We start from the raw sequence: 27,526 nt of genomic DNA, 5'->3' as shown, positions 1-27,526 counted from the left end.
CTGTCAGCGTTGTGCCTGACAAGCTAATGGTGATGCTTACAGGGCTCTCCTCCAAAATGGCAACCTGGGCTCAGCCCCATCACTCTGTCAGACCTGGCTCTCTCCCGGAGACCTCATCTTGCCTGGTCCAATTTCAAGGCTCTTCACTGAGCAAGCACCTGTCTGTCAACGTGGGAAGGAGAGGGAACATGCTCTTTTTCTCATGTTATAAATAAACTGCTTTTCAAGAGGTCTGTCTGAAAGGGCTGGGGAAGGGAAGCAAGAATCTGGATGAGTGTGCTTGCTCGGTGGCTGCTGATCCTGTCTCACACCAAGCAGAGCGAGCGGATGTTGATTTGAACTGAACTGCACTTTCTGGGGGAAAACGAGGAGGTGGGTGTATGAGCAGAGGTTGCTGGGGCACAGCACCCTTGGGCAGGCCATGTGGGGGATGGGAGAGCCTGAGGGGCCCATCCAGACTGGCAGCTGGAGGCTGTGGGTGGCCCCCACCAGTCGCAGGAGGGACATGGAGGGGCTGGAGCTGGCAGCCAAGGTGTCCCAGTGTGGGAGGACATGGCAATTCAGGCATTGCAGCTGACTGGGGCATTGGGGGGAAGGCCTTGGAACTCTCCCAGACTTGCTGGGTTTGGCAGAGCTGGGATGGCCAGTGCTGCTGGCACTCCCCATACTGCAGAGGGATGGGGGCTTCGGGCAGGGCGTGCAGTGGGAAGGGGCAGAGGAGGACCTGGTGTCCTCCCCTGGGTGGGATATGGCGCACAGGCTGGCACACGTCTCCATGGGCAGAGACAAGAGATGCTGCTGGGGGGTGCCGTGAGCCTGGCCACTCTCTGTGGACTGGTCCCCTCGTACTCCCGCAGTGTCTGTAGTCATCACATCAGGGATATTGGTGGGGTTGTGCTTGTCCAGGCTCTTTAGGACTTGATCATGACCACGAATTTCTCTCCTCCCTTTCTTGCTGGTCCCATCCAGCTCCCATCGTACCCTGGCAGCAAGCGCTGTGGCTGGGGACAGAAGTGCCTGCTGGGATCTGCTCTCAGCCTCTCTCTGCTGAGCCTCAGCAGGTGTCCCCAATGCTGGTGTTGCAGCTTGCAGTGAGTAACAGCTCCACATCCACCTCACCCACCAGCTCTGTGAGCATGTAGCCCTCCGTCATCCCCCCCTTCCACCCTCTCCTCCCCTCCCAGAGCCCCCGCCAGGCAGTCTTGCCCCTTGGGCAGCTGCTCCATCCCCTCCATCGTTGCAGATGCTCCTCACCCCAGCTCCAACCGGTCCCTCTGAAGCTATAGGGGACCAGACCTGCACCTCATACCTGAGATGCAGATGCACCAAGGTTTCATGTGGCTGCAGAACTCAATCCTTATTATCTTCCACTGGTGGTGTACAAGCATGACTGTGCAGCGGGAAGGGAAACAAGTGCCATTTCCCACAGCCAGCCAAGAGGCAGAGACCCAAAGGCGAGCTGCTGGGATGAGGCATGCGAGAAGCATCTGCCTCGTCCCCTTTCCCATGAAATGCTTCTCTTGGTCCTTCGTCTGATGTGTGCTGAAGTATTGATTTTCCTCTGGAGTGGATGAGTCACGGAGAAGCCGGGAGGGAGCAGGGGCTGTCGGGACACCCCGGGAGCCTTTGTTCGGTGGGGAGGCTGCGTGGGAGGGAGCAGGCACTGCCCAGGGGTGCAGACAGAGAGCAGGAAGGATGCACGTGGTCTGGGGGTCTGCGGCTGGCTGTCTCCCTGCTGACACTGCACAGTGCTCCTCAGCCCTGGGATAGGAAGGGTGATCCCTCCTCTGGTCCCCCTCCTCCTTTGCCGGGGAGGAGGTTACTGTGTGTTAGGGGGATGAGCTCTCAGCTGTGCCTCTGCTGAGTTAGTGGCTGTGTATCTGTTGGCTCTGGAGAAAATCCTCTCGTTTGCTCATCTCTCTTGTGCGTCGCTCACCTCTTTTATTGCCAATATCCAGCTTGGGAATGGTCCAGGCCATCTCCATCATGTCACAACTCTGCCAGACGAGAGGTGTTCACAGACCATGGCCCAGGGGGAGAGGCAACAGCTGGGGTCCCCTGCCCACCCAGCTTTATGTGCAGGGCTCTGGGCTCTGCAGTGGTGGGGGGGCTGTGCCATGTGATGTGGGGGGCTGCAGACAGGAGTCTGTCCTGACCCTGCTGAGGTCGGAGTGATGGTGCGGTTGTCCCCTGGCCCCAGCTCACCTCCCTGCCGAGCCACAGCAATCCACACTGTCCTGTCCTCCTCACATCCGTGGGCTCCAGATCCTGGAGCATTCCTGCTGCCGGCCAGGCCTCCGGCCGCCCCCATAACACCTTCTTCCGTCCTCTGCAGCCCCTCACTAACACGTCCACCAGATCTGGCTGCTGAGGCCACGCACAGTGCTGCTACGCTCCCAGCCTCCCAGCACCCCAACCTGGCTTACCTCATCCCCGCCTACATGGGCGGGTAACATGCTCCCCACTCAGCCAAGCTCTTGTGCTTGCCAGCTTTCCTCGTTGGGGGAATATCTGGATTTCCAATTATTCCCACTCCCTGCCTGAGCGCCTTGGGTCCTTCCCAAACGCCCACCTTCGTGGCTGTGCGTGTTTCACCTCCGGAAAGGAGGGGTGCCTTTCACAGACAAGATGCTGTCACATCATCCCTTGCCAGATCCTCGCTGAAGGTGTCAGCTGAAGGGAGGGCATGGTGCTGCCCTTTGCAGTGGATGTCCCTCCCAGACCAGCTCCTCCACCTCTGTCCTGGCAGGTCTGGGCCATCAACAGACACAGACTTCTGAGCCAGAGCAACGGATGTGTCAGAGAGACGCAAAACTGGCTGGTGCTGGTGGTCCTGAGTGCTCACACCCAGGGACTGCAGCTGGAAGAAGGTGGCTTTAACATGAACAAATGGCACATCAAAGTGGTAGGACGGGCCATGGTGACTGCTTGGGGATTGGCACAGATAGGACAGCCCTGCCCATCGGTGGTTTTCTGCTCCCTCCGCTTGCTGCAGCCTTTGTTTTTCTGTGTGGACACTTGCCAAATATTGTCCTTTGCCTCCTTGTCCCTTATTGCCCCCCTGGTCCCTATCCTGTGACTCCCGCTGCTGCCCAGCCTCCTCGCTAAGTGCCCTGTGGAAAAGCACAGTGGCAGAGGGACTAAGGCCCTGCCTGCATCCCAGCTGCAAGTCACAGGAGCATCTCAAAGCAACCGTGCACAAGCAATGGCTTTTTGGCAGTGGCAATGGTTCACGGTGTCCGCTGGCACCCCCACTGCTCCCACAGCACAGGGGTCACAGCTCCTCGGGCCGCCCAGCAGCCTGGGGACACACTGCCCTTCACAGTGCAGGGGCGGCCACCGCCCCGAAGCTGCTTTGGGAGGGGGACATGGACACAGGCCATGCGTGCCAGCCCCGGAGCGACTGCCAGGGACGCGCCTGGGCTGTGACACCCAGTGTATCCAACCCCTCCTCTCTGCCCAAAGGAGGGAAAATCAGGCCAGTCATCCCGCAGGGTTGCCAGGGTGACATATTTTTGGCTGCCGTGCTGTCCCAGACGCTGAGCTGGCAGGGGCTGTGTACTGGGAGCTGGGGCAGCCCCTCTGTCCCTGCACTGGGGTGCCCCTGCCCGGGGCCACCCAGCAGCATGGGACCACCAGCCACGGGATGCAGCCGGGAGGGAGCAGGGGTGGGGGGACAGCTGGACCCTGGAAGAGCCTTGCAGAGATGAAAAATGTCACAGCTTTGCTGGAGCTTGAAGCCTGCGGGGCAGGAGGGCCTTTTTGGCTGGGGTTTGGGAAGTCACGGCTGCAAGCGGCTGAGCCACCATCGGAGCACCGCTGGTTTCCATTTGGTCGGCTTTCGAAAGAGCTGCCTCCCTGGCAGCGTGTCCCCCCCGCGGCAGGCAGTGTTTGTTTGCTTGGGAAAAGATGAGCCTCATTATCTGTCCTTCGTGGCTCTCAAACTTTAAAGCACAGCGGGAGGAAGTTTTATGATGGGAAACTGCCCTGGTGTCAGCCAGGCGCTTTGCATGGAGGACTGCTGGGGGGAGACGGCCCCATGGCTGTGGGGCCGACACTGGGGCAGAGACCCACTGGCAGGCACAGGGAAGGCAGGAGGGCTGGCAAAAGATGATGCACTTGAACCTGCCCCATGTCTCTCCTCGGTGAACAAGTATGGCAGGAGCTGGGGGAGCACGGCCAGGCCAGGCAGATCCCGGAGGTGCAGCGAGGAGGAAGTTTGGGCTGTAGAGCAGCTCCACATTCACCTGCACCTTGGCGCTCGCAGCACCCAGCGATAACATCTCTGCTCTCGGTGAAGTGCCGGCTGCGTCAGTGTGCGGGAATGTCCGGGCAGGCAGTCAGGGTAGCCCTGACCAGGTTTGCACCTCCTGACCCATGCGGTGCTGATAACTATAGGAAGGGCCAGCGCCGCGTTTCCCAGCTGACCTAGAGCAATGCCCAGAGCCCACGGCCTCTCCCACTCCGCGGGAGTGTTTACCCGCCTGCTCCCATCAAGCCCATTAAATGCTGGATCACTTTGAAGAGACCGCGGCTGTCGGGGAGGATCATTTTCAGTTTTCAAGGAGATTTTTCCAAGCACCATCCTTGCCCCAGGACTCTCCTCCCACTTGTTCCATGCTCTCCAGGCCCAGCGCCATCGTGACTCCTCCTGCAGCCCATCCACCCCTCCAAAAACCCTGCGTGAAATGGCAGCCCGGTGACTCAGGGCTGCCACGTGTTGCCTTTTGTGCAGCTCAGGTACTTGGTACAACGCGCATCATCTACCTGGAGGAAAGGAATCCAGCTGCGGCAGAAGAAAGGGGCAGTAAATCACTCAGCATCCAGCCGGGAAAGCGTAAATTTAACAGTCCCGACCGCGTGAAATCATTCTGCACCCAAACAAAAGGCAGCTTCAGTGTCTATTCATCGCCCCCAGACTGGGGTCATGCCGAGGGGCTGCCTGCCTTTGGCTCCGTGGTGCAAGGCACGGTTAAAAGATTTATAGCTAAAAGACGGATAGTGATAGCGTGCACCTCTGCGAGCATAGAGACAAGTAGCTGGATGTCATGGTTTATTCTGCTAGATCTAAACTGTGGCTTAGACTAAACATTGCCTCTGCCATCATCAGTGAATCACTTCTAGATCCCCTGGAAGTTTCCAGGGCTTGGATTTCAGAAGCTTGCTGCCGCGGGGCACTAAAATGCTGCGGAAGACAAAGCAAGGTGTGGCAGGTTTGGTGAGGATTATCCTGCCCTAAGCGGGGCTGGGGCTGGAGGGAGATGAAAGCTGGGGTAAGGGGAGGAGGTGAAAGGGGGCAGCAGTGCCAGCTTTAACCCCTTTCCCTGCACAGGAAAGGTGAGGTGAGGTGAGGTGCGCTGCCACCCGGGAACTCCAGCCCCCCGGCAAGGGCTGTCCTGGGAGGGTGCCCAGGGACCCCCAGGCCCCCCCATTCTGCGGGCTGGGCTAGGTTCATCACATGAACAGCCAGCGCGGCAGGGGAGGCTCGTGGGGTTCCCAAAGCCCCCCACGCATCAGGGAGGAGCGAGGGGCTGCTAGGGCAGGGAAGGTCCAGCAGAGGAGGGCATGGGGTGCCCGGATGGGAGCACCCTTCCCTGCTTGGTGCCCCCCGGGGCTCGGAGAGGGGAGGGGAGAGGGAATGGGTTCAGCTCGCTGATTCACCCCCTCCTTCAAGACCAGGCCTGGCCTGAGAGCAGGAGACGCCAGGGCAGGTCCGGGCTGCCGGTGCCCTTTTGGGGTGAGGGTGCTCCCCGGCGTCCCCGGGAGAGGATGCTCCTGGGGGGAGCCGGGCCGTGACCCTGCACACCGGTCTGTGCTGGGGCTGGCGCAGAGCCCGGACGCCCCGGGGGGGGGTGTCCCCGACCCCCTCCCGGCTGCAGGAGCCCAGCGGCGGTGCAAGACCCGGCACCGGGGGCTGGGGGCGGGCTGAGGCCCGGCCCTGGCTCGCCCGCTCCGCCGCCAGCCCGGGACGGACCGCCCCTCCCTCCCCTTCCCTCCCCTCCCCTCCTCTCCCCTCCCCGCCCCCCCGGGCTCGTGCCGAGCCGCGCCAAGCCGAGCCGCGCTGCCGGCACCGAGCGGGCACCATGCGCCCAGGGTGAGCGACGAGGCTGGGGGGGGCTGCCGGGCACCGGGACGCACCGGCACCCCGGAGCCGCCGGGGCTGGGGAGGGGGCGCCGGTAGCGCGGGGACCCCGGAGCAGCCGGCGCTGGGGCTCATCGGGACCCCGGTGCACCAGGACCCCGGAGCTGCCGGGGCTGGGGGACACCGGGATTCCGGTGCCGCCGGGGCTGGAGGGCACCGGTATACTGTGGGGGGACCCCGGGGGCACCGGTACGCGGGGACACCGGAACTGGTGGGGCTGGGAGGCACCGGTGTACCGCGGGGATCCCGGGGGCAGCGGGGCTGGGATTCGCCGAGACTCCGGTGCATCGCTGCCGCCGAGGCTGGGGGGGGGCACCGGTACCGTGGGAACCCCGGGGGCACCGGTACTGTGAGAACTCCCGAGCCGCCTTGGGGCTGCGGGAGTGGGGGGCCCCACGGGTCGGTCCCGGGGCTGCCGGGCGGGGTCAGCCCGGAGCCGGCGGGAGGGTGGGTAACCTTTTGCTCTCTCCTTCCCTTCCCGCAGGTGCCCCCCGCGGCGGCTGCTGCTCGGGTTCTTTGTCCTGCTGGTCCCCGCCGCTTCCCAGGAGCCGGGTAACGTGCGCGGGATGCTGGGGAGGGGGGTCCCTGCGCCGTGCCTGGGGTTCCGGACCCCCTTCCTCTCCTGAAGCCCCCCCATTCCCTGGGATGCGGTGCGAATACAGCCCGACTCCCCAGCAGGCGTGGGATTGCATCTCCCCTCAGGCCAAATGCTGTGCCCAGGCTGTGATCCCAAAAAGAAGAGTCCTGGGGGGAAGTTTCCTCCCGTGCACCCTTGTGGCCACTGGAGGTGGCAGGGTTGGGGTCCCGTGTGCCCCATCTCTCAGTGGGGGAGCGGGGAAGAATGCTGGGGAAATGCTGTGCCAGGCCACCCTTGAGAGAGACGCCTGGCTGTAGTGTGCTCAGGGGCGTTACTGGGTGAGAGTGGTTTGTCTGGTCCATTCTGGTTGTGGGACAGACGGGATGGCGTTGCCCCGGAGTGGCTGTACTCCATGTGTTAGCGGTTTCTGCCATGCCTGCAGAAGTCCTCCTGGTGACTGTGAGCCCTTGAAAGCGTTGGGAGCTGTGGGAAGCCTTGACTATGTGCCGGGGGGATGCACCACCTCCCATACCGCTCACCGGCTTTCCCCTGCCTTTGGGGCTCGGCAAAACAACCTGCTTGTCTCGCAGCTCGTGCCCTGGGAGAGGGGAATTTAGCGCTGACTCAGCTTTCCAGCCCTTCTTTCCCCACTGGACACGCGAGCCGGTTCTCCCGCTGCCTGGCTGCACGAGCTGCCTATTTTCCTGGTGAACTTTACCTCCGCACCGGGGAAGTTTCCTCCTGGCTGCCAGGCCGGTTGAAAGCCCTCCTCCTCTTGCAGCCAGTCTCTGGACGCGTGCCCAGCACGAGGCAGCAGAGAGACCCACGGCTGACGCAGGGAGCCCCTGACCTCACTTATGGCCCCTGAACCCCCTTTGCAAAAGTAGCTGAGCTGCAAGCGACAGTCCAAAACCGAGCAAGGGTGGCTTTTCTCTAGGGATGTTCTGGTTGTCTTCTGCTCGTGGCTGAGCGTTGTCAGCTTGCCAGCGCGTTACAAGGCATGGCTCGTGCCCCTCTCTGTTGTCGTAGGCTGGGTGAGATGTGTTGGTAAGTGGCTGCCCCAGGTACAGACGAGCTGGAAGTCAGACAGGCACTGGCCCATGAAATCGGTGGATTATTTACTGGAGCAAGGCTTCGTGTCATCTAGGAACAGCTTGGGCACGGCTGCGCAGAGGCTGGCTCTGCTGGCGGCTAGGTCACGTCGCGAGGGGAGGATTGTGACCTGGGCAGCAGCGATGCCCAGCACTCCCAGAGTGTGTCTGGGAACACTTGGAGAAGCTCTCGGAGTGCCCCAGGCTGGGTTTATGATGCTGCTTTGCATGGCGTGGGTGCCTCCCCAGGGACCACGGGAACAAAGCTCCGCTTGGAGGTCTTCAGAAATGGGAACATCATTCCAATGTGAAATCCTGAATTGACTGGTTTAGGTCCCTGGAGACCATCCAGCAGAGCCAAACTGAGCTAGAAGGCCGGGAGCTGGTTTAACAGCGGTTCCTCAAGAGCTATTCATGCCCTTGCCACCCCCCTTGCCACTGGTGTCCCGGCTCTCAGCACAGCATTGGGCACACAGGGCTGGCTGGGACCCTCTGCTGAGCTGAAGCTGCACCCCCCCCCCCCCCTTGAAGAGCCACGCTGAAGGACCCCAGGGAGGTTTCCCATGGTGTGCAGAGGGGTTAAACGTCGGGGAGCACTGCCGGCGCCGCCGGTCACCGCTGGCAGGGAGGTGCCCGTTTCACCCAGCTGACTTGGCCGTCTCCCAAAGGCAGCCTGTGAATCAGGTTTTAAAAGAATTTGCAAGAGGGTTGGTGTGGCTTTTCTTCCTCTCTCTTTCTCCTCTCTCTTTCTCCTCTCTCTTTCTCCTCTCTCTTTCTCCTCTCTCTTTCTCCTCTCTCTTTCTCCTCTCTCTTTCTCCTCTCTCTTTCTCCTCTCTCTTTCTCCTCTCTCTTTCTCCTCTCTCTTTCTCCTCTCTCTTTCTCCTCTCTCTTTCTCCTCTCTCTTTCTCCTCTCTCTTTTTTTCTTCTTTCTTCTCTTTCCTTGGTTCAATGTCCAAGGACTGCAGGGCCTGTTCTGCCAGCCCTCCTTTGTGATGGCTCCTGGGGAATGTTTGCTCTGAAGGCTGTCCTGGCATGGAGATAACCTTTCCTTTATCTGCCTGCCTTGCAAATTTGGGGGCTTAGCTGCCCGGAGTTGGTCTTACCTCTTATCAACAGATCTCTGGGATTCCTCAGCAAGGGCACGTAGCCTCACAGGGGAGGGGGATGCAGCAGGGATGCTGCTGCAGGACCAGTCCTGAGAGCATGGGGAAATTAGGGCACATGTAGGGCTGTGGGAGTCCCCCGTACATGGGGAAGCAGCCTGGGCTGGATCAGACGCTGGGGAAATCCCCATTCCCAGGAGGAAGGACAAGCCTGGAACGGGTCCCTGGAGATGGGGGAATGCCTGCCAGTAGGGGTTTACAAAGCTGGCCAGAGTCACCCCAGTGTGGTGGGGGGATGTAAGACAGCCTGGCCTCATTCATCTTCTCTTGTGTTGAGTTTCTCTTGCATTGATTTGGGGCTGGAATGGGCTGGTACATCAAGACCTTGACTGGTGATGATGAGGATGCAGGCAGCACCTGGGAAGTCAAGTTGCCTCCTCATGCTGTTAAATACAGCAGGTGCCAGAGCCACTTGCTGCCAGCGTAGAGGCTCGTGCTTGATTTTATTTCCATCTTCAATGGCTCGTCGGTCTCAATGGCTGGGATTCCTTGCAAGCACGTGCCTTCAGAGATGAAACAGGTGCTATGCAAAGCGATTTACAGCCTGTGACATAACTGCTTTGGCATCAGCGCCTGGGGATTTTTGACAGGTGGATTGGAGCTTTCGCAAACATTATTTTAAGAATTTCTTCTAAAGATTAGGAGAAGCACTGTGGGGAATCGGCCACGGGCAGCACGCACCAGCATGGGTTTGGCCCGGGGAGAGTTGACACCTCTTGGCTCCAACAGCATCGTTTGGCTGCTGAGGCCGCTGGGATGGGCTGGAGCAACTGGGGAGGATGCTGTGCTCAGGAGGCTCTGTGGGCTCATCATCTCCTTATCAGCTGGCGGGACTTCTGTTTGCAAAACCTTATCTGGGCTGCTGGTCTCTGCTGTGGGAGCTGGTGGGGAGGGAGAGCTGCCCTGGGCTGCTGGCAGCTGGAAGGAGCCAAGCCTGCGGATGTCTCCCTGCAGCACTGCTGGGTGCTCCTGGGGCTCCTGGTCCATCCCCTGACAGATGAATCCCATCCCTCCTGCCTGTTCCGAGGAGGAGGCAGCTCGGATGGCACTTTGGGGCTGGAAACTTGGTTTGAAAGGAGGCTGAGTAGTCCTGCAGAGCGGCTGTACTGCCAGGCAGGAGTTTTCTTCGCTTCCCTTGATGCAAGCAACCTTTTCAAGCACCAATCTTAATTTTCTCTGTGGTTTTGCAGCTCTGTACCTGGACTCAGTCCATCTACAGCATCCTTCGCCCAGAGCTCTGACTTGATTTTAGGTTTCCATGTGGGGAAAGGGAGCAGCCTAGGTTTCTCCTGGCCCTGCGTGGCCGCGGGTTCCTGGGAGCTCCCTCCCTGCTGGTGCATGTCCCCGGGAGGACAGAGAGCCGAGGTGCTTTTCCCTGTGTGTGTGTCTTCCAGCAGCCACTACCAGATCCCAGAGAAGTGGGGTTTCTGCTCTGAATAGCAGCCTCTTTGTGACATTGCTTCTTATTTATTTTGGCCTGCAGCTGGAATAACCTCTTCTTGCAGTGTTTATGTTGATACAATTTGGGTGCTGTTAAATAGCGAACCTTGAACACTTAGAGAAGACAGAGGAACACATTTTGCAATCTCGTTTCAAGCGTTGTTGCAAGGCTTAAAAAAACCCAAGCAGATAACTCTGCTGCTGCGAAAGAGTCTTTTCTCTAGTGGGGGGATGTCACCATTCCTTTTTAAGGAGGCAGGAACATGCAGAGCAGGGAGTGAGCACAGGGAGTGAGGACTGATCCGAAGCTGCATCCTCTGATGAGCATGGAGCCTGCAGAGGATGCTGAGGACGCGGGTGCATGGGTGACATCGCCATCTGTTTGCAAACATGACTTCTGTATGCAAACCAGCCTCCTGGGCAGCCCAGAGGGTGTCTGGTAGAGCTGAGGTCTGACCTTGGTCCTTTGGGATAGTAAGGGAGGGCTGTTCTCACCCCAGCCTGCACCATGGGATGCCACTGTTGTGTCCTCCAGCACATTTGGAGCTTGTCGCAGCAGCTCTGGGAGGAAAATCCCAGGCATGTGGGGCAACCTGCTCTTCTGCGCAAGCCCAAGGCATCTCACCCTCGTGCTTCTGCAGTCTTACTAATTTACCCACTCTTGCTTTATCATAGAATCACAGAATGGTTTGGGTTGGAAGGGACCTTCGAAGATCACCTAGTTCAACCCCCCTGCCATGGGCAGGGACACCTTCCACTAGCCCAGGTTGCTCAAAGCCCCGTCCAACCTGGCCTTGAACATTTTCAGTGATGGGGCATCCACAGCTTCTCTGGGAAACCTGTGCCAGTGTCTCACCACCCTCATTGTAAAAAAATTTCTTTTTTATGTCCAATTTAAACCTACTATCTTTGTTTAAAACCATTGCTCCTTGTCCTGTCACTACAGGCCCTGGCAAAAGTCTATCTCCATCTTTCTTATAAGTCGCCTTTACATATTGAAAGGCCGCAGTAAGGTCTCCCTGGAGCCTTCTCTTCTCCAGGCTGAACAACCCCAACTCTCTCACCTTCTCTCCATAGGAGAAGTGTTCCAGCCCTCTGACTATTTCTGTGACCTCCTCTGGACCCGCTCTAACAGGTCCATGTCTGTCTTGTGCTGGGGACCATGGAACTGGGTGCAGTACCCCAGGTGGGGTCTCAGAAGAGCAGAGTAGAGGGGGAGAATCACCTCCCTTGACCTGCTGGCCATGCTTTTTACCTTGCTCCCACTCTGGTTTGTGGTCTTGGTATAGGCTATCCCGCCATGGACATACACCCTTCCTTCCAAGCCACTGCCCAGGGGGTGGGCATCTGGTGTTCCTGTTGCCCAGACATGTGGGAAGCCCCATGGTCTGTGCTGGTGTGCAACTCAACAGTGCATCCTTCCTGCGCTGGAGTCCTCATGTTTCTTAAGTGGACTCCCTGGGCTTCCATGGTCATGACAGGCAGACATCCACTGTAACCCGCTCAGTAGGGCCTGAGCAATTCTCCAGTTCGGTGAGGTCCACGCAGAGCCCTGCTCAGCCAGGAGAGGTGTGCCAGGGAGGTGGGTTCAAGGATGGTACTTGCCCCATGTCTGGAGAGCAGAGGGAGAAGATCCTCCATCCTCAGGAACACTTCCCATGTTATTCCAGCTAATGCTTCCCTGCCTCGAGAGATGCTCTGAGCTTGAGGCTGCTTTGCAGAGGGAGATGTCTCTGGGAGACATGGAGACATGGAGAGGGGGAGCTGGAGGAGACGTAGGAGGGATGGAGCCATGCGAACTGCTCACATGGGGCTGGCAGGGGCTGTTGCACAGCTTTACTGGTGAGGGCTTGTCTACACCTTGCTGCTCCTGCTGGTGTCGGATGTGCACAGCGCCAGCTTCCCTCCTGCACCAGTCTGGTCTGTGGTGACTGTTGGGGACGGTGATCTAAGCCCTGAAATAACAATCCCAGTGAGTGTGCTGTGTCTCTTCCAAACTCTGATAGTTTACCAAGAAAAGAATTAATTCTGGCATTTCAGGAGAGAGTTCAAAGAGCTGAAGGAGACATCTGGGATTAAGGATCGGATGTATATCAGCAGCCCAGAGGTATGGGATTAATAAAGCATTTTAACGATCTTCTAGCGTATCTGATGACATTTGAGAAAGCGTTGGAGATGAATCCTTTCCAAGAGTGTCCTGCACATATCTCTGGCTTTGTATGCAGCCTGGAGGCAGCATATTCTGCAACAAATGGGGGGACGAGTGCTGGGCTCCACCTCACCCCATCACTCCATCTCTCCTCTGCCATTTGTGGGGTGCTCTCACCAGCTCTTCTGTCCTCCAGCTGCATTCCTCATCTGTTGGGTACCAATGTGTGTGGAGCAGCGGTGCTGCTGCCCTCTGGGAAGATGTGCCCTGTCCTGCTGAGAGCTGGTGCTCAGAGGAAGCACTGATGGGTGGGAGGTGGTGGAGAAGAAACCTGCAATGGTGTTGGCTGGTACCAAGTCTCCCTGAATATCAGGGAGTGGGAGAACGTCCCTGATTTTTGTGGATGGAGGAAGGTATGTGGTAGCAGCACATGTGTGGGTTTTGGCTTTTAATGTGGGATTTGATTAGCCTAGAGAGCTTGTTGCCAAAGATATCATTAAAGCAAGAAGCTGAATGGGATTAGAAAATGTTTTGGACGTTTGTACAGCTAACGGGGGCTTCCGGCATTGCCTTAATGTGGATTTTCAGCCACTGGGAGAAACATGAGAGCAGACGCTGCGGGTGTGGGGAGAGCTGAAGTGGGCTTGAGGGCAAAAATGAGTTGTGTTAGGTGGGAGCGAGCAGAGAGCGGAGAGGGAAGGACGCAGTGGGGGGCAACCAGCAGAACCTGGGAAACTCATGGCTGATACAGTCTGGGTGCTGTTCATGCAGATTTGAGTTAATGCAGAGTTGCTCAGACACTTGTGAGGCCATCTCCTGTGCTTGGAAAGCTTGGCTCCACTATTAATGAGCGAGAAGCCTTCATTAAAGAGAAAGCCATTGGGTACGTAGTTGCGATGTTGCAGCCTGATGTCCCACATCCCTCCCGGTCACCGGGAGCAGGGTTGCCTGTGGGGTGGGTGGCAGCTTGGCAGCACAGCTGGTAGGTTGCCTCGGCGGTGCTGGACGTGTTTGCCAGCTCTGCCCACGTAATTGTATGTCTTGGCGTCATTCAGCGTGTTTTCTGTTTCTCGTCTCTATTTCCTTCGCTGCCAGCATGTGCGAGAGTGAACTGCGGGCCAAAAACCATCAATGGTCCTGAGGCATGAACGCAGTTAATAAACCCTTTGGGGGTGAAGGGCTGGTTCCTGCAAGGCAAAGGTGGGGTGGCTTTTGCCTCCCAGCATGTGCTGGGGGCTGGCGGGGGGAGCAGGAACACCTCGCCCCGGGGCTGTGGGATGGGGCTGCTCCAGGGACAAGGCTCCAGGGACTTGCTGTGCTCCTGGCTCTGACCAGCAGCGCTGTTTGGCAGGAGCATCCCCAGCTTTGGGGGCTTTCTCAACAAGCAACATCTGGTCCGGAACATCCCGTGTCTGCTGGTTTTCAGTTGAAAAGGTTGCTTTTGTGGAATTTTTATTGCTTGTTTTGGCATCGCCTCCCAACCCTTTTCTAAGATGGAAATTGGTCATTAGTGGATTTTATTGTATTTTTATTTTATTCCCAAGCTCAATTTGCTGGTTTCCTCCTCCCCGGGGGACTGGAAGATCTGGCTGTTCCTCTGACCCTGTCCCCAGGTTGTGGGAGGCTGCTCAAACAGCTTGGGGTGGGAATAGCATCCAGGGCACCTGGAGTCTGCAGCTCACCAGCCCAGCATCACCATCCCCGTGCTCTTCCCACCTCACCACTGGCAAAAATCTCTGACAGCCCAGCAGCCCTTGAAGCTGTCTCTGATTTTATAATTCATAAGTAAGCCACCTGCCTTTCCTCCAGTAAACACTGTAGTCAAACAAATTTATTCTTTTCCACCCTCCTTGTTAGTCTGTAACTTAATTGAGTTGGAGATTGTTGACTTTTGGATAAACAGCACCTTTTTGATAACCCCAGATAAGCTGGTGGTGCTCGCTGGTTGCATGCATGCTGTGGATGGTGTCCTGGGTCCCGTCTGCTCCCTCCAGCCCAGTGGCATTTCCAGTCGAGGTGTGTCTCCCAGGGAGGCAGGTCAAGGAGGTCCACATATGATGGGTGCACAAGGCTTCAGCCTCACTCCTGATGGTGGGTCCCAGGCCAGCGCTGCAGCTGGTGGTGCCAGACCAGGGGCTCTGTGTTTGTTCTGGTGGCAATAGGCTGTAATTTATTAAACAGGTGGTGATGAGGGATGGGGGAAGGCAAGGGGTTGCTGGAAGCCAAGGGGCTTCTCCTCCCAGTGCTGATGTGGGACCTGTGCCTCTGGTGAGATGGGTGATGCTTGGGTGTTGCATGTTCTGCTGTGCTGTCCAGCAGCAGGATTAACAGGATCCTCAGGGAAGGGGGGATGCGGACACCTCTCCTAAGCACCTGTGGGTTGGAGGGATGATGCATGCAAGTCAGAGTAGGAAGGCACCGACCAGTGTGTTAGGGTGAAGGTGAAACGACATCTTGTCTTGCTTTAAAGCAGATCCCCAGGGTGGGAAAGCATCTTTTTGGCTTGGTCCTTCCCCTCTGCCCCAAAAATGCTCTCCAGAGGGTCCAGGACCCTCATTTTGGGGAAGCCTCAGCCCTTTCTGGGTGTGGATAGAGACCCTTTGCTCAGCTTCAATGGTGAGCACTCATGCAGGCAGCCTGGTCTGGGGGGGTGGTCACTCCTGAGGTTCCTCACCAAACCCCAGCATGGGGTCATCCCTGCTCCCTTCTGGGGTGACCCCCTAGGACCTCTGCCCCACTCCCAACATTGTTCCCAGGGATGGGGTGCCCATAGCAACCGTCCCTCCCTCCCTTTCGGCAGGGGTCTGCGTTGCAGCAAGGGGACAGGCTTGCCCAGACCCAGGACCTGTGGGTGACATGGACCCCCAGGACAACTCACGTTACCCTCTTGCTGAGGGTACCCCAGCTGGGTTCTGAAACAGGAGAAGGGCTTGTAGTGCCCATGTGCCAGGACTGTAAGCCTTCAATACAGCGTTCATTAGTGTGTTATGATTAATAACTGCTTGCCTTGCTCACCAGATGAATTCACACTCTGCTATTGAGTGCTGGGTCATTCGCCCAGAGGAGGGGATGGGTGCTCTCAGAGCCAGGAGGCCTCATGTCTTTTAAGGAGATTATGTCCCACTGCATCGTGAAGTGGGGTTTCCCTCCCAAGCCCCAGCATGGAGTGCATGGCATGGCATTGCCCTCCTGGGAGATGCCAGCACCAACGAGTCTGCTGGAGAGGCTTGATCCAGCACAGGCACGGACCCGATGGCTCAGCCTCCCGCAGCCTTATCGAGGGAGATGGACCCTTTGCAAGAACGTCCTGTGCAGCCTGTATGCAGCCTGGAGGCATCATCTTCTGTGATGAACGGGGGGGGCCAGTTCTGGACTCTGCTTCACCCCATCGCTCCATCTCTTCTCTGCCATCTGTGGGGTGTTCTCACTGGCTCTCCTGTCCTCCAGCCATGCTCCCCATCTCCTGGGTACCAATGTGCATGGCACAGCAGTACAGCTGCCCTCTGGGAAGATGTGCCTCGTCTTGCTGAAAGCCAGTGCTCAGAGGAAGCACTGATGGGTGGGAGATGGTGTAGAAGAGATCTGCAATGATTTTGGCTAGTACTGAATCCCACTGAATACCAGGGAGTGGGAGAAAGTCCCTGAGTTTGTGGATGGAGGCAGTTGTGTGGCAACAGCACATGTGAGTTTTTGGTTTTTAATCTAGGACTTGATTAACCAGTTCTTTCTGCAGCTGCTTTGGGGGCCTCTGTGCCTGGGGCTTCCTGTTAAATCTCTGTGCCGGGACAAGGCAGGCCCCCAAGGACCCCCAAGGGCATCCTTGGGGCGTGGGGAAGCCTCAGCTGGCTCCTTAGGAGCAAGTGCCACAGCTCCACAGTGAGCCTGGAAAGCAGTGGTCACAGGGCCACTCCTGGCAGAAGGGCAAGCAGTCCCTGTGTGTCCCCATCCTGTGACTACAGTCAGCCTGGCATCTTGCCTGCCAAAGCTGCTGGAGACCAGGTTGGGGATTTGCTCTCTGGATGGCTTTTTGCAGGGACAACTTGCATCACACAATGCCCCTGGGGTAGGGGACTGTGGCACCATCAAGGTGAGCCGCTGTCCTCTGGGTGACCTGTCCCAGATTTCCTCAGGGTGGGTACCAAAAGGGAAAGCTGTGGGGGTTTTAGCATCAGGAAGAGAAAAGATGCCTTGAGGGAGGTTTCTAACCGCTTCCCACCAGGTAACCAGGGCACCATCTGATAAAAACACGTGGGTTTTTATTTCAACAAGCTATTGCGTCTTCTTGGTGGGGAGGTGGAAATGTCGGGCCATGAAGGTGGAGGGTGTGGAGGAGTCCTGGCATTCCCTCTGTGTGTGATACCCAGTGGGGTGGGCTGGGCTCTCCGTCAGGTTACTCAGCAAGGCGGGAGGTGGAAGACATTTGGTGTGTGACATACTCTGCGGCCACTCAATGGCTTGAGCAAGGTTGCCACTCGCCAAGGTCAGCATTTGGTCTTGCAGGGACTCCCCAGGGCTGGGCAGGAGACTGTGGTAGCTGTAGTGTGGTACCCTCCCAGCAGAGATGCAGGAGGGTGGTGGTCCTGGTTCCCACTGGGTCTGATCCAGCATTGGAGCTCAGGAGCAGAGTTATTCATCACTGCCAGACTGCCCCAACAGCACCCAAGGGGACAGGTCTCCTCATGGCATCCTGCACGATTGGGATGCCACCCTGGGTCCAGTCAGCCACTGGCTTCTGCTGACATTGGTGGCTCCTTCCATACCTTCTTCTTCTTGGGCTCGGCTGAAAGAGTTAACGAAACCATTTGAGAGGGGCCCCCAGAGGCAACTGCTGGAGGTAATAATCTTCTTTCGGCTCTTTTTTCTTTTCCCCTGCTAATTGCGGAGTTGACATCGTCCCCTCTCATGAAAGACTCTTTTGTCAACTGGGTTGCTGGGCAAAGCACTGCTTGGCAGCAGGTTGCAAGACCCGGGTCCGTCTCCTGCACATCCCTCTCCAGCAGCAGGTAGTGAAATGGCTCTTTCAGCGACAGTGATGTCCCTCCCTCCCTGGCTCACATCTACAAAAAAAAACAACTACAAAAAACCCTTCTTTTAGCCAACGGCGCCCGATTTTTGCCCTGGTTCCACCTCGCGAGCGGAGGGAAAGGTCAGCCAGTCTAGACGCTAATCCGTCAAGTTGTATTTCTTTGCCCACGGGTGTCCTAGCAACAGGATTAATGCAGCGGTGTAAGGCGGACATTGGCTGTGTCCCACTCCATCCCGGGCTGGTGGTCCGGATGCGTGCCGCTCCGCATGGCTGGGCAGGGGGGAGATGTGGGCTGGGCTCTGGGGGCAGCCCCGGACTCTCTCCCTGTGCCTGCCCCAGGCTCTGCCGGCAGCTCCCGATGGTTAGCCTCGGTCTAGCAGCAGGGAAATGTGGGAGATGGGTGATAAAACAGGCTTATGGATGTTTTGGCTGACCCACATCCCTCCAGCGATGGGTAGGTAGGTGGTGAAGCTTCTCTGTCCCCAGACCGACACCAAGCCTGGTTTGGGAGCTCGCTGGGGTGGGATGCTCCATGGCCAAGTACAGCCAACCTCATTGCACCAGCTCCACCGTGACCACGCTGGGACCTCGGGACAGCCCGTGTCACTGTAAATCTGTCACAGTGGAAATGGGTCTCCCAGTACCTCCCCTGCATCCCAGTGTTTGGGTCTCTCAGTACATCCCCAATGCTTCGGCCGTGTGAACAGTCGCTGTGCAGGGGTTGCTGTTAAGCTGCTGGGATCCCTCTGGCCTTGGGGTGCCGCTGATGTGGTTTGCACTGATGAACTGCAGTTGCATGAACACCAGTAAAAGCCCGTTTGCTTGGGTAGGGAGTGAAAATGTTTCCCATTTCTTCCGTTTTGCTGTTTAATCCTTTTATGGCACTGTTGGTGTTCAATCTCTTGATGACACTGGTGCAGCCGGTGTCAGCACTTGACACCCAGACACACCCCAGTGGGCACTGGCAGGGTGTTGGTGGGCACCGTGCAGCCAGAGCCAGCAGCCGGAGCCCCCCGCGTACGTGGCCTGAAGGCGTGGGGCAGCTGCCCACTGATAACATTGTCCTATTTTAATCTGTTAAACCCTTCCTCTGTTTTCCCTGTGGCCCCTTCCGGGCTTTCTCTTGCCCTCCTTCCCTTGCAGAGGGGCCAGCGAGCATTTCCCTCGCAAACTGTGCAAGCCTTAGTCCCTTCCTTGCTATTCCCACCATCCTGTTCTGCTCCAATATCCCCAAAAAGGGAGGACAAAGCAACCAGAAGTGGTTTAAAGAACAAATCTGGGTTTATTCTTTTCCCTGCAGCTGTGTCACCAGTCTGGCCAAGCAAGTGATGCAGCCAGGTACTGACACAACCCTAGTAGTTCCTCCAAGCTTCAGCATCCTTAAAAGTGGGGTGCTGGTCCAGCGGTGGGGCTCACCCCTGGAGGCGCTGGAGCCTCCGTGCCCTGGCTGCTGGCTTTCCTTCCTGCAAGTGGCCACACGCTTCAGTTAGGCAAGAGGCTGGCGGGGCTCCAGGGTTGAGAGAAGGGGGGATTGTTCCCCACAAAACCCAGCCAGGCGCTGCAGGGACAGGCTGGAGCTTGCCCGGAGTCCCGTAGCATAGCTCCTCCAGCCTACGTGGGGTTTTTTTCTGCAGCTGGGATGGGTTAAGTGGGGTTTTAGAAGCGGTTTCTTTTCTCTTGGGTGCTTAAAACAACAACAACAACTAAAAACCCACCCCAGTGAAACAGGCTGGTGACGCTGCAAGGAAGGAAAGATATTGCTCTGCTGATTTATGGGGCTTTTTTTATCTTTACAGGTCACTGCTAGCATTTGTGGAATTGGCCTTGCTGCAGGAAAAACTGGTTTCCAGCTTTCCCGTTAGGAAGAAACTTCTGCAATCGTGTAATTAAAATGCAGGAGAAAAAAAAAAAATCCCAGAGCAGCTGGTTGTGGTGCTCATAGCCGGGTCCTTGGGCGGCTGTGTGCGTCCTCTGCCTTGCTCTGTCCTTGGCTGTGCTGCCTGCAGCCCGTGGCAGAAAAAAAGTGCATTTTTTTTTTTCCCTTTTTCTGGTCTTTCTGGCTCATGCACCAGCCTGGGGGAAAAAAAAAAAATCTACATTTTGACTATGGGAGTGTTTTAATCCCTCTTGAGGCAGTTTCCAGTATTTTTTATCACCTTATCTGAGCTGGTTCTGGCACCAGGCGGGACTCCTGGTGGGCTGGGAAGGTTGGGACCGTGACTCCCCCATCCCATAAATGAGAAGTCATGGGTCCAACTCATCCCCATTACAGCCCCCTTGCAGCAGGAGCAGGGCAGCATCTGCCTGCAGGGGTTCATCCCAGGGGCCCAGCATCCCAAGGGTTGCCTGAGCTTTTTAGGAGGGAAGGAAAACCTTGCCTCCATGGTTTTGGTTTTGGGTTTTTTTTTTCTGTTTCCTCTTTGCTGCCAGGCTGAGAAAGGATGCACTGTGCAGACTTAGATATTTGGGAGATGAATTTCATCTAGGGTGGTGATGCTCACTCAGGATGGGGGGAAAGACCCCTGCTGTTTGGGGCACCTTGAACCCCAAGCATGGCCATCAGGAGCAAAACCATCACAAATAGCTTTGGTTTTTAGCGATGACTAAAAGGAGGTCCCTGAATGACGTACCCGTGAGGCTCGCCCAGCCTTTCTAGCCCGCCCCCCCTTTGAACCCTGTGGTATGTGAATTTTTGCTGGTGTCAGAGGGTCGGCGGCAGCAAAATCCCTCCCGGTTAAAGGGTGGGAATACCAGTGTGTGCAGCTTGGGATAATTACCAGTTGTCAGCAAAACAATAGTGGCATTGTAGGGAAGGAGCAAAGGGAAAGGGCCCCGGTCCTGAGCGTAATGTTACTTTTCTATTTACGTTGCCATAGTCTTTGCTGAGAAATGGCCCTATTCTCTCTAATCCTCCTCTTCAGGCATGCCTGCTGGATTTTTTGTGTGGTTTGGTTTTTTTTTTTTTAACCCTTATCATCCCAGAAAACAGCTTGCAGAGACTCATCTCCGTGGTGGCGTGCCCGTGGTCTGGCCAGCTTTGCTTTGGGATGCCAGTGCTGGGGACAGTGCCTGGCCATGGCATTGTCCCTGTGCTCAGGAGGGAGCAAACCTGCTCCTGAATCCCCACCTGCATGTGAGCAGGAATCTATTACACCCATCCTTGTTCTTGACATGTTACATTACAGATGGTACACTCCAGTGCATTAAAGCTACTTTACTGACGTATTTTGCTTTAAAACCAAACGATTTGTTGAAAAAGGGAATAATTGGTCAATCGATGGCTTTTGGTCCCCATCTCCTGCTTGTGCTGGAAACAAGATCTCTTGCCTGGCATGTTCAGTTGTTGGTTGAAAGGGATGATGTGTTTTCTGGCCTCATTCAGGGCCTGTTGGCTTTCCCTAGTGCTGAAGGAAACTAAGATACCTTCTCTCCACTTGTATGGAGCAGCAAAGTAGCCACTGACAACCTTGACCTGTTTGACCCCTTTAATGTCTATCTCCAGAGGTGCTTGGACTCTCTCAAAAGATCTAAATTTTGCTGCTTAAATACTTTCTGTGCCAGTGGAGACAGAGACTATTATCCTGGTAGGGAGTGGGGGATTTCAGCCTTGGCTGACATCAAGTTGTCATCGCTCAACTTAATTTCAAGGCGTTCAACTTACTTGTTTTTTCTTTAGCACTGGGACATGTGCAGCCGGGTAGGTTCAAGGGCCAGACGACACTTTCCGTACATAAGTGGCCCCTCATTCAGGCTGCTAATGAAGGCATTAAATAGCTTTGACCCCATCCAACCCCAGAGAGTCTACCGGGCATCTCACCCCCTTGTATCTGCACCTTGAGGGACCAAAAGCTGTGGCAAGGTCTGGCGTGAAGTGCGGTCCCCAGCAGACAACCCTGGGATGGGATGCAATGCCAAAGCGGGATGACCAAGCTCGGCTGCCTTATACAGAGGAAACTTTTGGAAAGAGCAGGGAAATGATGCCAAAGTTAGCAGCACAGGCAAACTATTGTCTGAGGAGTACAGAGAGGTGGAAGGGCCATGGAGCGAATGAGGGGTCTTATTACAAGCACAGCCAGGGGCTTCGAGAGGATCCAAGCTAAACAAAGTCCCCTGCACTTCAGGGGGGAAGCACTGACAAGACTGAGGCTGGTTGGATGAGCGGGAGATTGTAGCTGAAGTCCAAAACCAAAAACCCCTCCCAGATCCGTCTTTTCCATTCCCTAGCAGAATAGTGTTTCTTCCCACCTGGTCCTGCAGCAACTGCAGGAGCTTGGATTTTGTTTGCTGCAAGCTGCACTGAAGATGAGGTTACTGAACTGCCGGGTGGGTTTTCCTCACCATAAAGCTGTGGAGAGGCTCCGTAAAGCATCCACAAGCTGTGGCAGTTGCCTCTTGCAGTGGCAGGGACCAGCTAGCACCACCAGCTCGTGACAGATGCAGGAAGGATGCTGTAGCACGGCATGGATGCTGTACTGCTCCATCACAGCTTCAGGTACTACTTTGTTTGGCAGCTCTTCTGTGTTTTTTATGGTGAATTGTTTTTGGGGTTTTTTTTAAGCTGTGCTGGTATTTTCCTCTGCACTAAAGTCCTGAAAAACATCTGGGAATGGGTAAGACCCAGATTTTGTCATGCAGCCTTCTGGAGGAGGGCTACACTCTGGCAGAGCTCCTTGACATCAGCAGCTTAGCATCATTAACAAGCGCAGTCAGGGCATGGGCAGGGTGTCCCGTGGGCCCTTTCCCAGTCCTTCTTGGTGCCCAGTCCTCTCTGTGGCTGGGAATATGCTCGTGGGAGTCATGTCCTGATGTTTTGGGCTTCACTGGCTTCTCTGCTGTGTGATGCTGGAAGGCTTTGTTTGAGCTCTGGGGAAATGTATCCTGCCTGGGTAGATTGTCATTCTCTTCTCTACTTTGCTTTGTGCAAGTGAGCAGGTTGTGATGGCATCGAGTCGGCTAATAAACCCTTCATCCCAACCCTGATCTCCCCTCGTCCTGCGGTACAGCATCCGTCCACAAGCTGGGATGCCGGGCACACTGGTCTCCCTGTATTTTTGGATAAATAGGTACCTGAGAATAGGGACGCGGTCCCCAGCTGCAGACCTGCTCAGTTCCTTGCAGAGATGGAAACCGACCCCCACTTCCCATAACCAGGATAAGACCCCCCCCCGCCCCGTGCCTGCCCAGGCGGTGGTGGCTGGCGGGTGCTGCCGGAGCCCCTTCTGCCCTTCGGCTGCGTGCCGGGGCAGGAATGCCAGGAACGCGATTGAAATTCGGGGCTTCTTGGGAGTGTGGCTCCCAGGCTGAACCAGGGCCTTGGTGGGGGGTGAGGAGGGGGGTGAGTCTTCCCCCTCCAAGGAGCAATTAGTCTGCAAGGTGATTTATTAACATGGCAGAGAGTGAGTGAGGGGGTTGCATTCCTTCCCTCGCCTCCCTTCACCTTATCTCCGGGTTGTCGGTCGGCCCTGGAGGGAGGCGAGTGATGGGAAGCAGAGCCGGTGGCCCCTGTGGAGGCAGGGCAGGGGAGGGGACACCAGTGGTGGGGCTGGGGGCTACAGGTCACATCAAGCTCATCTTGCATTTTAAAGACCAAGACCTTCCTTGGGTTTGGCTGTGCCCAGAGGTTGATGGCCCCTATCCACCATCCATCCCCTGGGGTGGCCAGGGGACCTCACGGGGTGGCCAAAGTCACCCCAGCCCCAATTCCCTGCCCCTGCTGCCTTGTCTTCCTGCCCACGTGGATGGGGAAAAGGGGGACACCAGCATCTCTTGGCTGTGCCTTCTCCAGCTTGGGCTCTCAGTCTTCACTGAAGGGTAACAAGTTACAAGGCAAACTCAAGATGTCTTCAGCGAGACCTGCTCCTTCGCACGCCGTTCCCAAGGGGCTTGACCCCCGTGGGTATTTTTAGCCACACTTGGAAGGAAGACTGTTTGCTTTGTGCTTTGCTTGCACTGCCTGTTGCCATTGCCCGCATAATTTCCCATGATTTCTGACAAAAATACTCCTTAGATGAGCAGGATAGATGCCCTGGCACAGCGGATGCCTCCATCTCTGCTCAGTTCAGGAGTGGGAGGAGGATGCAGGTAATGGCAGGGGTCTGGGCACTGCCACCCTTCTTACCCCCTGGGGTTATTTGGTGTCTCACTGAGGCAGTCGTGACATTTTGACAGTTTATCTTATTGAGGAATTTGCTGGGAGGATGTTTCTGGCTCTCCATGAGTAAATGTTTAGGAACGCTGCGGTCCCAGGGACTCAGTGGTGCTGTGCAGCCAGAGGCAGGGGAAAATGCTGGCCTGGAGGCAGGTCCCAGCAAACTGGCACCTGCATCATTTTTGGGGCTGTGATGGGTGCTGTCACTCACGTCGGCTTGGCTCCCATGCCTCCTCGTCCTCTGCCCCTGCCTTCCCGTCTCCCTGGCTGAGCACCCATCGATGGGCATATGTCCATTGGTCTCTCCCAGGAGGTTGTCTCTGCATGGGAGGTCAGCAGCTCGGGATGTGGCAATATCCTCGGCATGCGACTCGATGAGGGCGTTTTAATTGTTTGGGCTTTTAGATGAAGAACGGATTAAAATCCCAAACATCGATAGGATTTATAGATACCATCTGCCACTGACAGTCGCTGAATTTTTCTTCTCTGTGCATGAGTGCTCCTGCCTCCATCATTTTGGCTGTGCCACTGTCAAGGTTTCCTTCCTTCCTTCCTTCCTTCCTTCCTTCCTTCCTTCCTTCCTTCCTTCCTTCCTTCCTTCCTTCCTTCCTTCCTTCCTTCCTTCCTTCCTTCCTTCCTTCCTTCCTTCCTTCCCTCCTTCCCTCCTTCCCTCCTTCCTTCCTTCCTTCCTTCCTTCCTTCCTTCCTTCCTTCCTTCCTTCCTTCCTTCCTTCCTTCCTTCCTTCCTTCCTTCCTTCCTTCCTTCCTTCCTTCCTTCCTTCCTTCCTTCCCTCCTTCCCTCCTTCCCTCCTTCCTTTCCTCCCTCCTTCCCTCCCCAGCAGCATCCATGGAAGGGGAGATGTATGGATGGAACATCAGCAGCAGTCCCAAGCGCTTGCTCTGCTGCAGTTTTGTGCCTTTTGGAGGTAGATGCTTTCTTGAGCACCCTATGGCAATGTTGCCGTCACTGATGGTAACCTGGCAAGCTTTTGGCAAGCTGCTGAAGTGAAGCAATGAGTTCTGGAAAGGTCGTGGGCCTGCAATTTGTTTGCATCCCAGGGCTGACACCAGATATCCTTCCTACTGGCCCCAGGGGGGCCATTTCATGGAGAACTCCCCAATGAAATGCTGTGTGTGGGTCATCGTGGCTGCTCTGAAGGGACCGGGGACACTTCTAATGGTGGCCAAAAGCAAGAGGTGATTTGCAGCCATCCTGCCTGCGGGCTGGGAGACCTTCCCTCGAAATGTGAGCAGGGGGAGGAAGGAAGTTGGAGGTCATAAATCCCTGCCTGCACTCTGTCTGGCTGCACCCTGCAAAAATCACTGCCCATTGCTGCCTGGACCTCAGTGACCACTGGGCTCATGGCCAGGATAGGGCACCGGGATGGGTCATCACCCCTGATGGGATGCAGCAAAATGGGTGTCCTGCGCTCTGGCCAGCCTGAGGCTCCCTCTGCTGTCCGTTTGCTTGTCTGTCTGTCCGTCTCTGCCTGCTCAGCTCTTTCCTTGGACTGTGGAGGGAGGCTTTGCTGAGCTGGGCTGGGGCAGGGTCCCCATCCCTTCCCAAAATGCTGTGGGGAGAGCAACCCAGAGTTGCCCCTGGTGAAAACTCAGGACGTGGGCTGGGGACGGAGCACACGCTGCAAAGCCCAGGACATTCATGGCCGGGCTTGCCATCCCCAGTCACCACCGTGGGCTGCTCCCATGACACAGGGACATGCGTGGCCTGGTCACTTGAAATCCACTCGCTCGGCTCCACTTTGGCCCCTGAAGAATAACATCATTATTCTTTAACCACTGGTGTCATGCTGCAGGTCTGAAACCTGCATGACAGGCTTTTCTTTCTCTTTTTTACCTCTTGCTTTCCCCCTTTCTCTTGCTTCCCCCCACCGCCTCACTCCTCCCCACCACGCCTCCCACTTGTCCCCTCTCTCTTCTCCTTTTCCCCATCTCTTTTCTTCTGGGACAGGACTGAGCCCACAGTGAGCAGGGCAGCCTCATCCCCCTTTTCTGGAGGGACAAGGTTGCACCAGCAGATGCTGGATGGCGGCAGGAAGACACAGCCAGCCTGTTCAGGAGGGAATTAGAGTGAGACTGAGGGCCCAGTTTTGTTTTTAAAGAGGTGCAAGGTTGTGATGAGCTTCCAGCAGCATTCTCTGGAGTGTGCAAAGTGCTTTTGGGGAGTCTTTAGCCTAGAGGAGGCTAAAACAAGGGGTTTCCCCTGCTCTGCCAGCAAGTCGGCTGCCATGGCTTCTCTTTGGGGAAATACTTATACAAAATATTTCACTGGCTGGTACATTCCCTGTCCCTGCCTTGTTGCTTGGTTGGTGGCAGAGCTGGGCACACTGGGTCGGGATGCTCTAGTGCCACCCATGCCACTGGGCCACCCCCTGAGCCCTTATTTTGGAAATCCCGCTGCTGGGAGGGGGTCAGCAGCGCAGCCAGGGTACACGGATACTGTGGCTTGTGGGGACGCCCCAGCCCTGGCTCCTCCCCTGGGAGCTACCAGCATGGAGTTGTGCAGTGAAATGAAGATCATTGATTTAATGAGGGCTGGCGGCAGCAGCCCCGCGTGGGGAGGTCCCGCAGGATTGCTGCTTTGCTTTGGTCTGCTCTCGTGAGCTGCCTAATCCCAGCAGAAGGGAGAAATGGGATTTTTTTCTGGCTGGGCATCATGTCTGCACACGCTTGGGGCACCCCAGCATGGTGCTGCTGCCAAAACCCTCCTAGATGAGGCAGCTCACTGGGGCTCGTGATGCTCCCCCCTGGCTCCGGGAGCTGCCCTAGTGATGCTGTGCAGCTCTGGGGGGCTTGGATCCCATCTCCACTGCAGGCTGGGGGAGAGACCGTGGGAACCCCAAGCTTTTCCATCTGTCCTCCCCACCAGTGGGAGAGGAGCAGCAGTCACTGGCATCCCTCTTGGGCGTCCCGAGGACGCGGAAGGGGGATCCCGCACCCTACCAGGATGCTGCACCCTCGCCCCAGGGAAGCATTGCTGGGCGCAGCAGGGTCCCGTCCAAACACGCCAGGGCGGGTTGCCAGGCTGGCTCCTTTCATCAGGTTGATGGGAGCACATGAGCTTTTGGGGGGGCCATATGGAAACTCTGACGTACGGACAAAAACACATCCCGTATTCAATTAGTTGTGGGCTGTTCCACAACATGCGCCCCTAACAGCATCAGTCATGGGGCAAGCCTATTAACAACATCATCCTTGCTGTGCCAGCTACCATTTTAAGGGGAAAACTCACCCGTTTCGCTTAAAAAGGAGTGTGGGAAATGTTGTGTAAAGCAAAATAGACATCTGAGCATTTTTTTCAGTGCTTTTCCTGAATATTTTAAAACTGGAGCATGGGGAGAGTTGCATCCCTTCCCACTCCACGTTGTGGGACCACATTCCCGCAGACTATGGCTTTCCTGGTCACGCAGCATCCCGGCTTGGAGAGCTGAAATTGTCACCTCCCCCTCGATCTACCTTCTCAGGAACACTTTCTGAGCCATGAAGGTGACTTGCTCGGTGTCACAGCAAGAGCAGCATGAGGTCCATGGGTGTGCTCCATCCCTGTAGGGGACTGGGGATTAGGTGGTCCCCAGGAACAGGGGTCATCATCTCCAGAGTGGGGCATCACTGACGTGGGAAAATGGGAAAGATAAGTGGATTGGGGGGGATTTTTTTAAGCTGAGGTGAAGAGCAACTGAATTTTTTGGGGTGTGGGAGAGCGCCAGAGCTGCTGGGGGGAGATTTTCATCCCAGACTTCAGGAAAGCTGCGTGCTCAAGGCTGTGATTGCTC

At 56.4% G+C, this 27,526-nt stretch overlaps 1 protein-coding gene across 1 annotated transcript in view; it reads left to right on the top strand.

Moving 5' to 3' along the window:
• Nucleotides 1–6,041: 6,041 nt before the first annotated feature.
• The window catches only part of COL18A1 (collagen type XVIII alpha 1 chain), a 41,745-nt gene continuing 20,260 nt past the window's right edge, over nucleotides 6,042–27,526 (top strand). The window contains exons 1-2 of the mRNA XM_074872442.1: nucleotides 6,042–6,094; nucleotides 6,627–6,694. Coding sequence (XP_074728543.1) covers nucleotides 6,084–6,094; nucleotides 6,627–6,694 — 79 coding nt within the window. The 5' untranslated portion in view covers nucleotides 6,042–6,083. The remainder of the gene's footprint in view (nucleotides 6,095–6,626; nucleotides 6,695–27,526) is intronic.

Source organism: Strix uralensis, chromosome 6 (genome assembly GCF_047716275.1).
Source record: "Strix uralensis isolate ZFMK-TIS-50842 chromosome 6, bStrUra1, whole genome shotgun sequence".
Lineage (NCBI taxonomy): Eukaryota > Metazoa > Chordata > Aves > Strigiformes > Strigidae > Strix > Strix uralensis.
The sequence above is the reverse complement of the archived record's forward strand: the minus strand, read 5'-3'. Positions and strand labels throughout refer to the sequence as shown.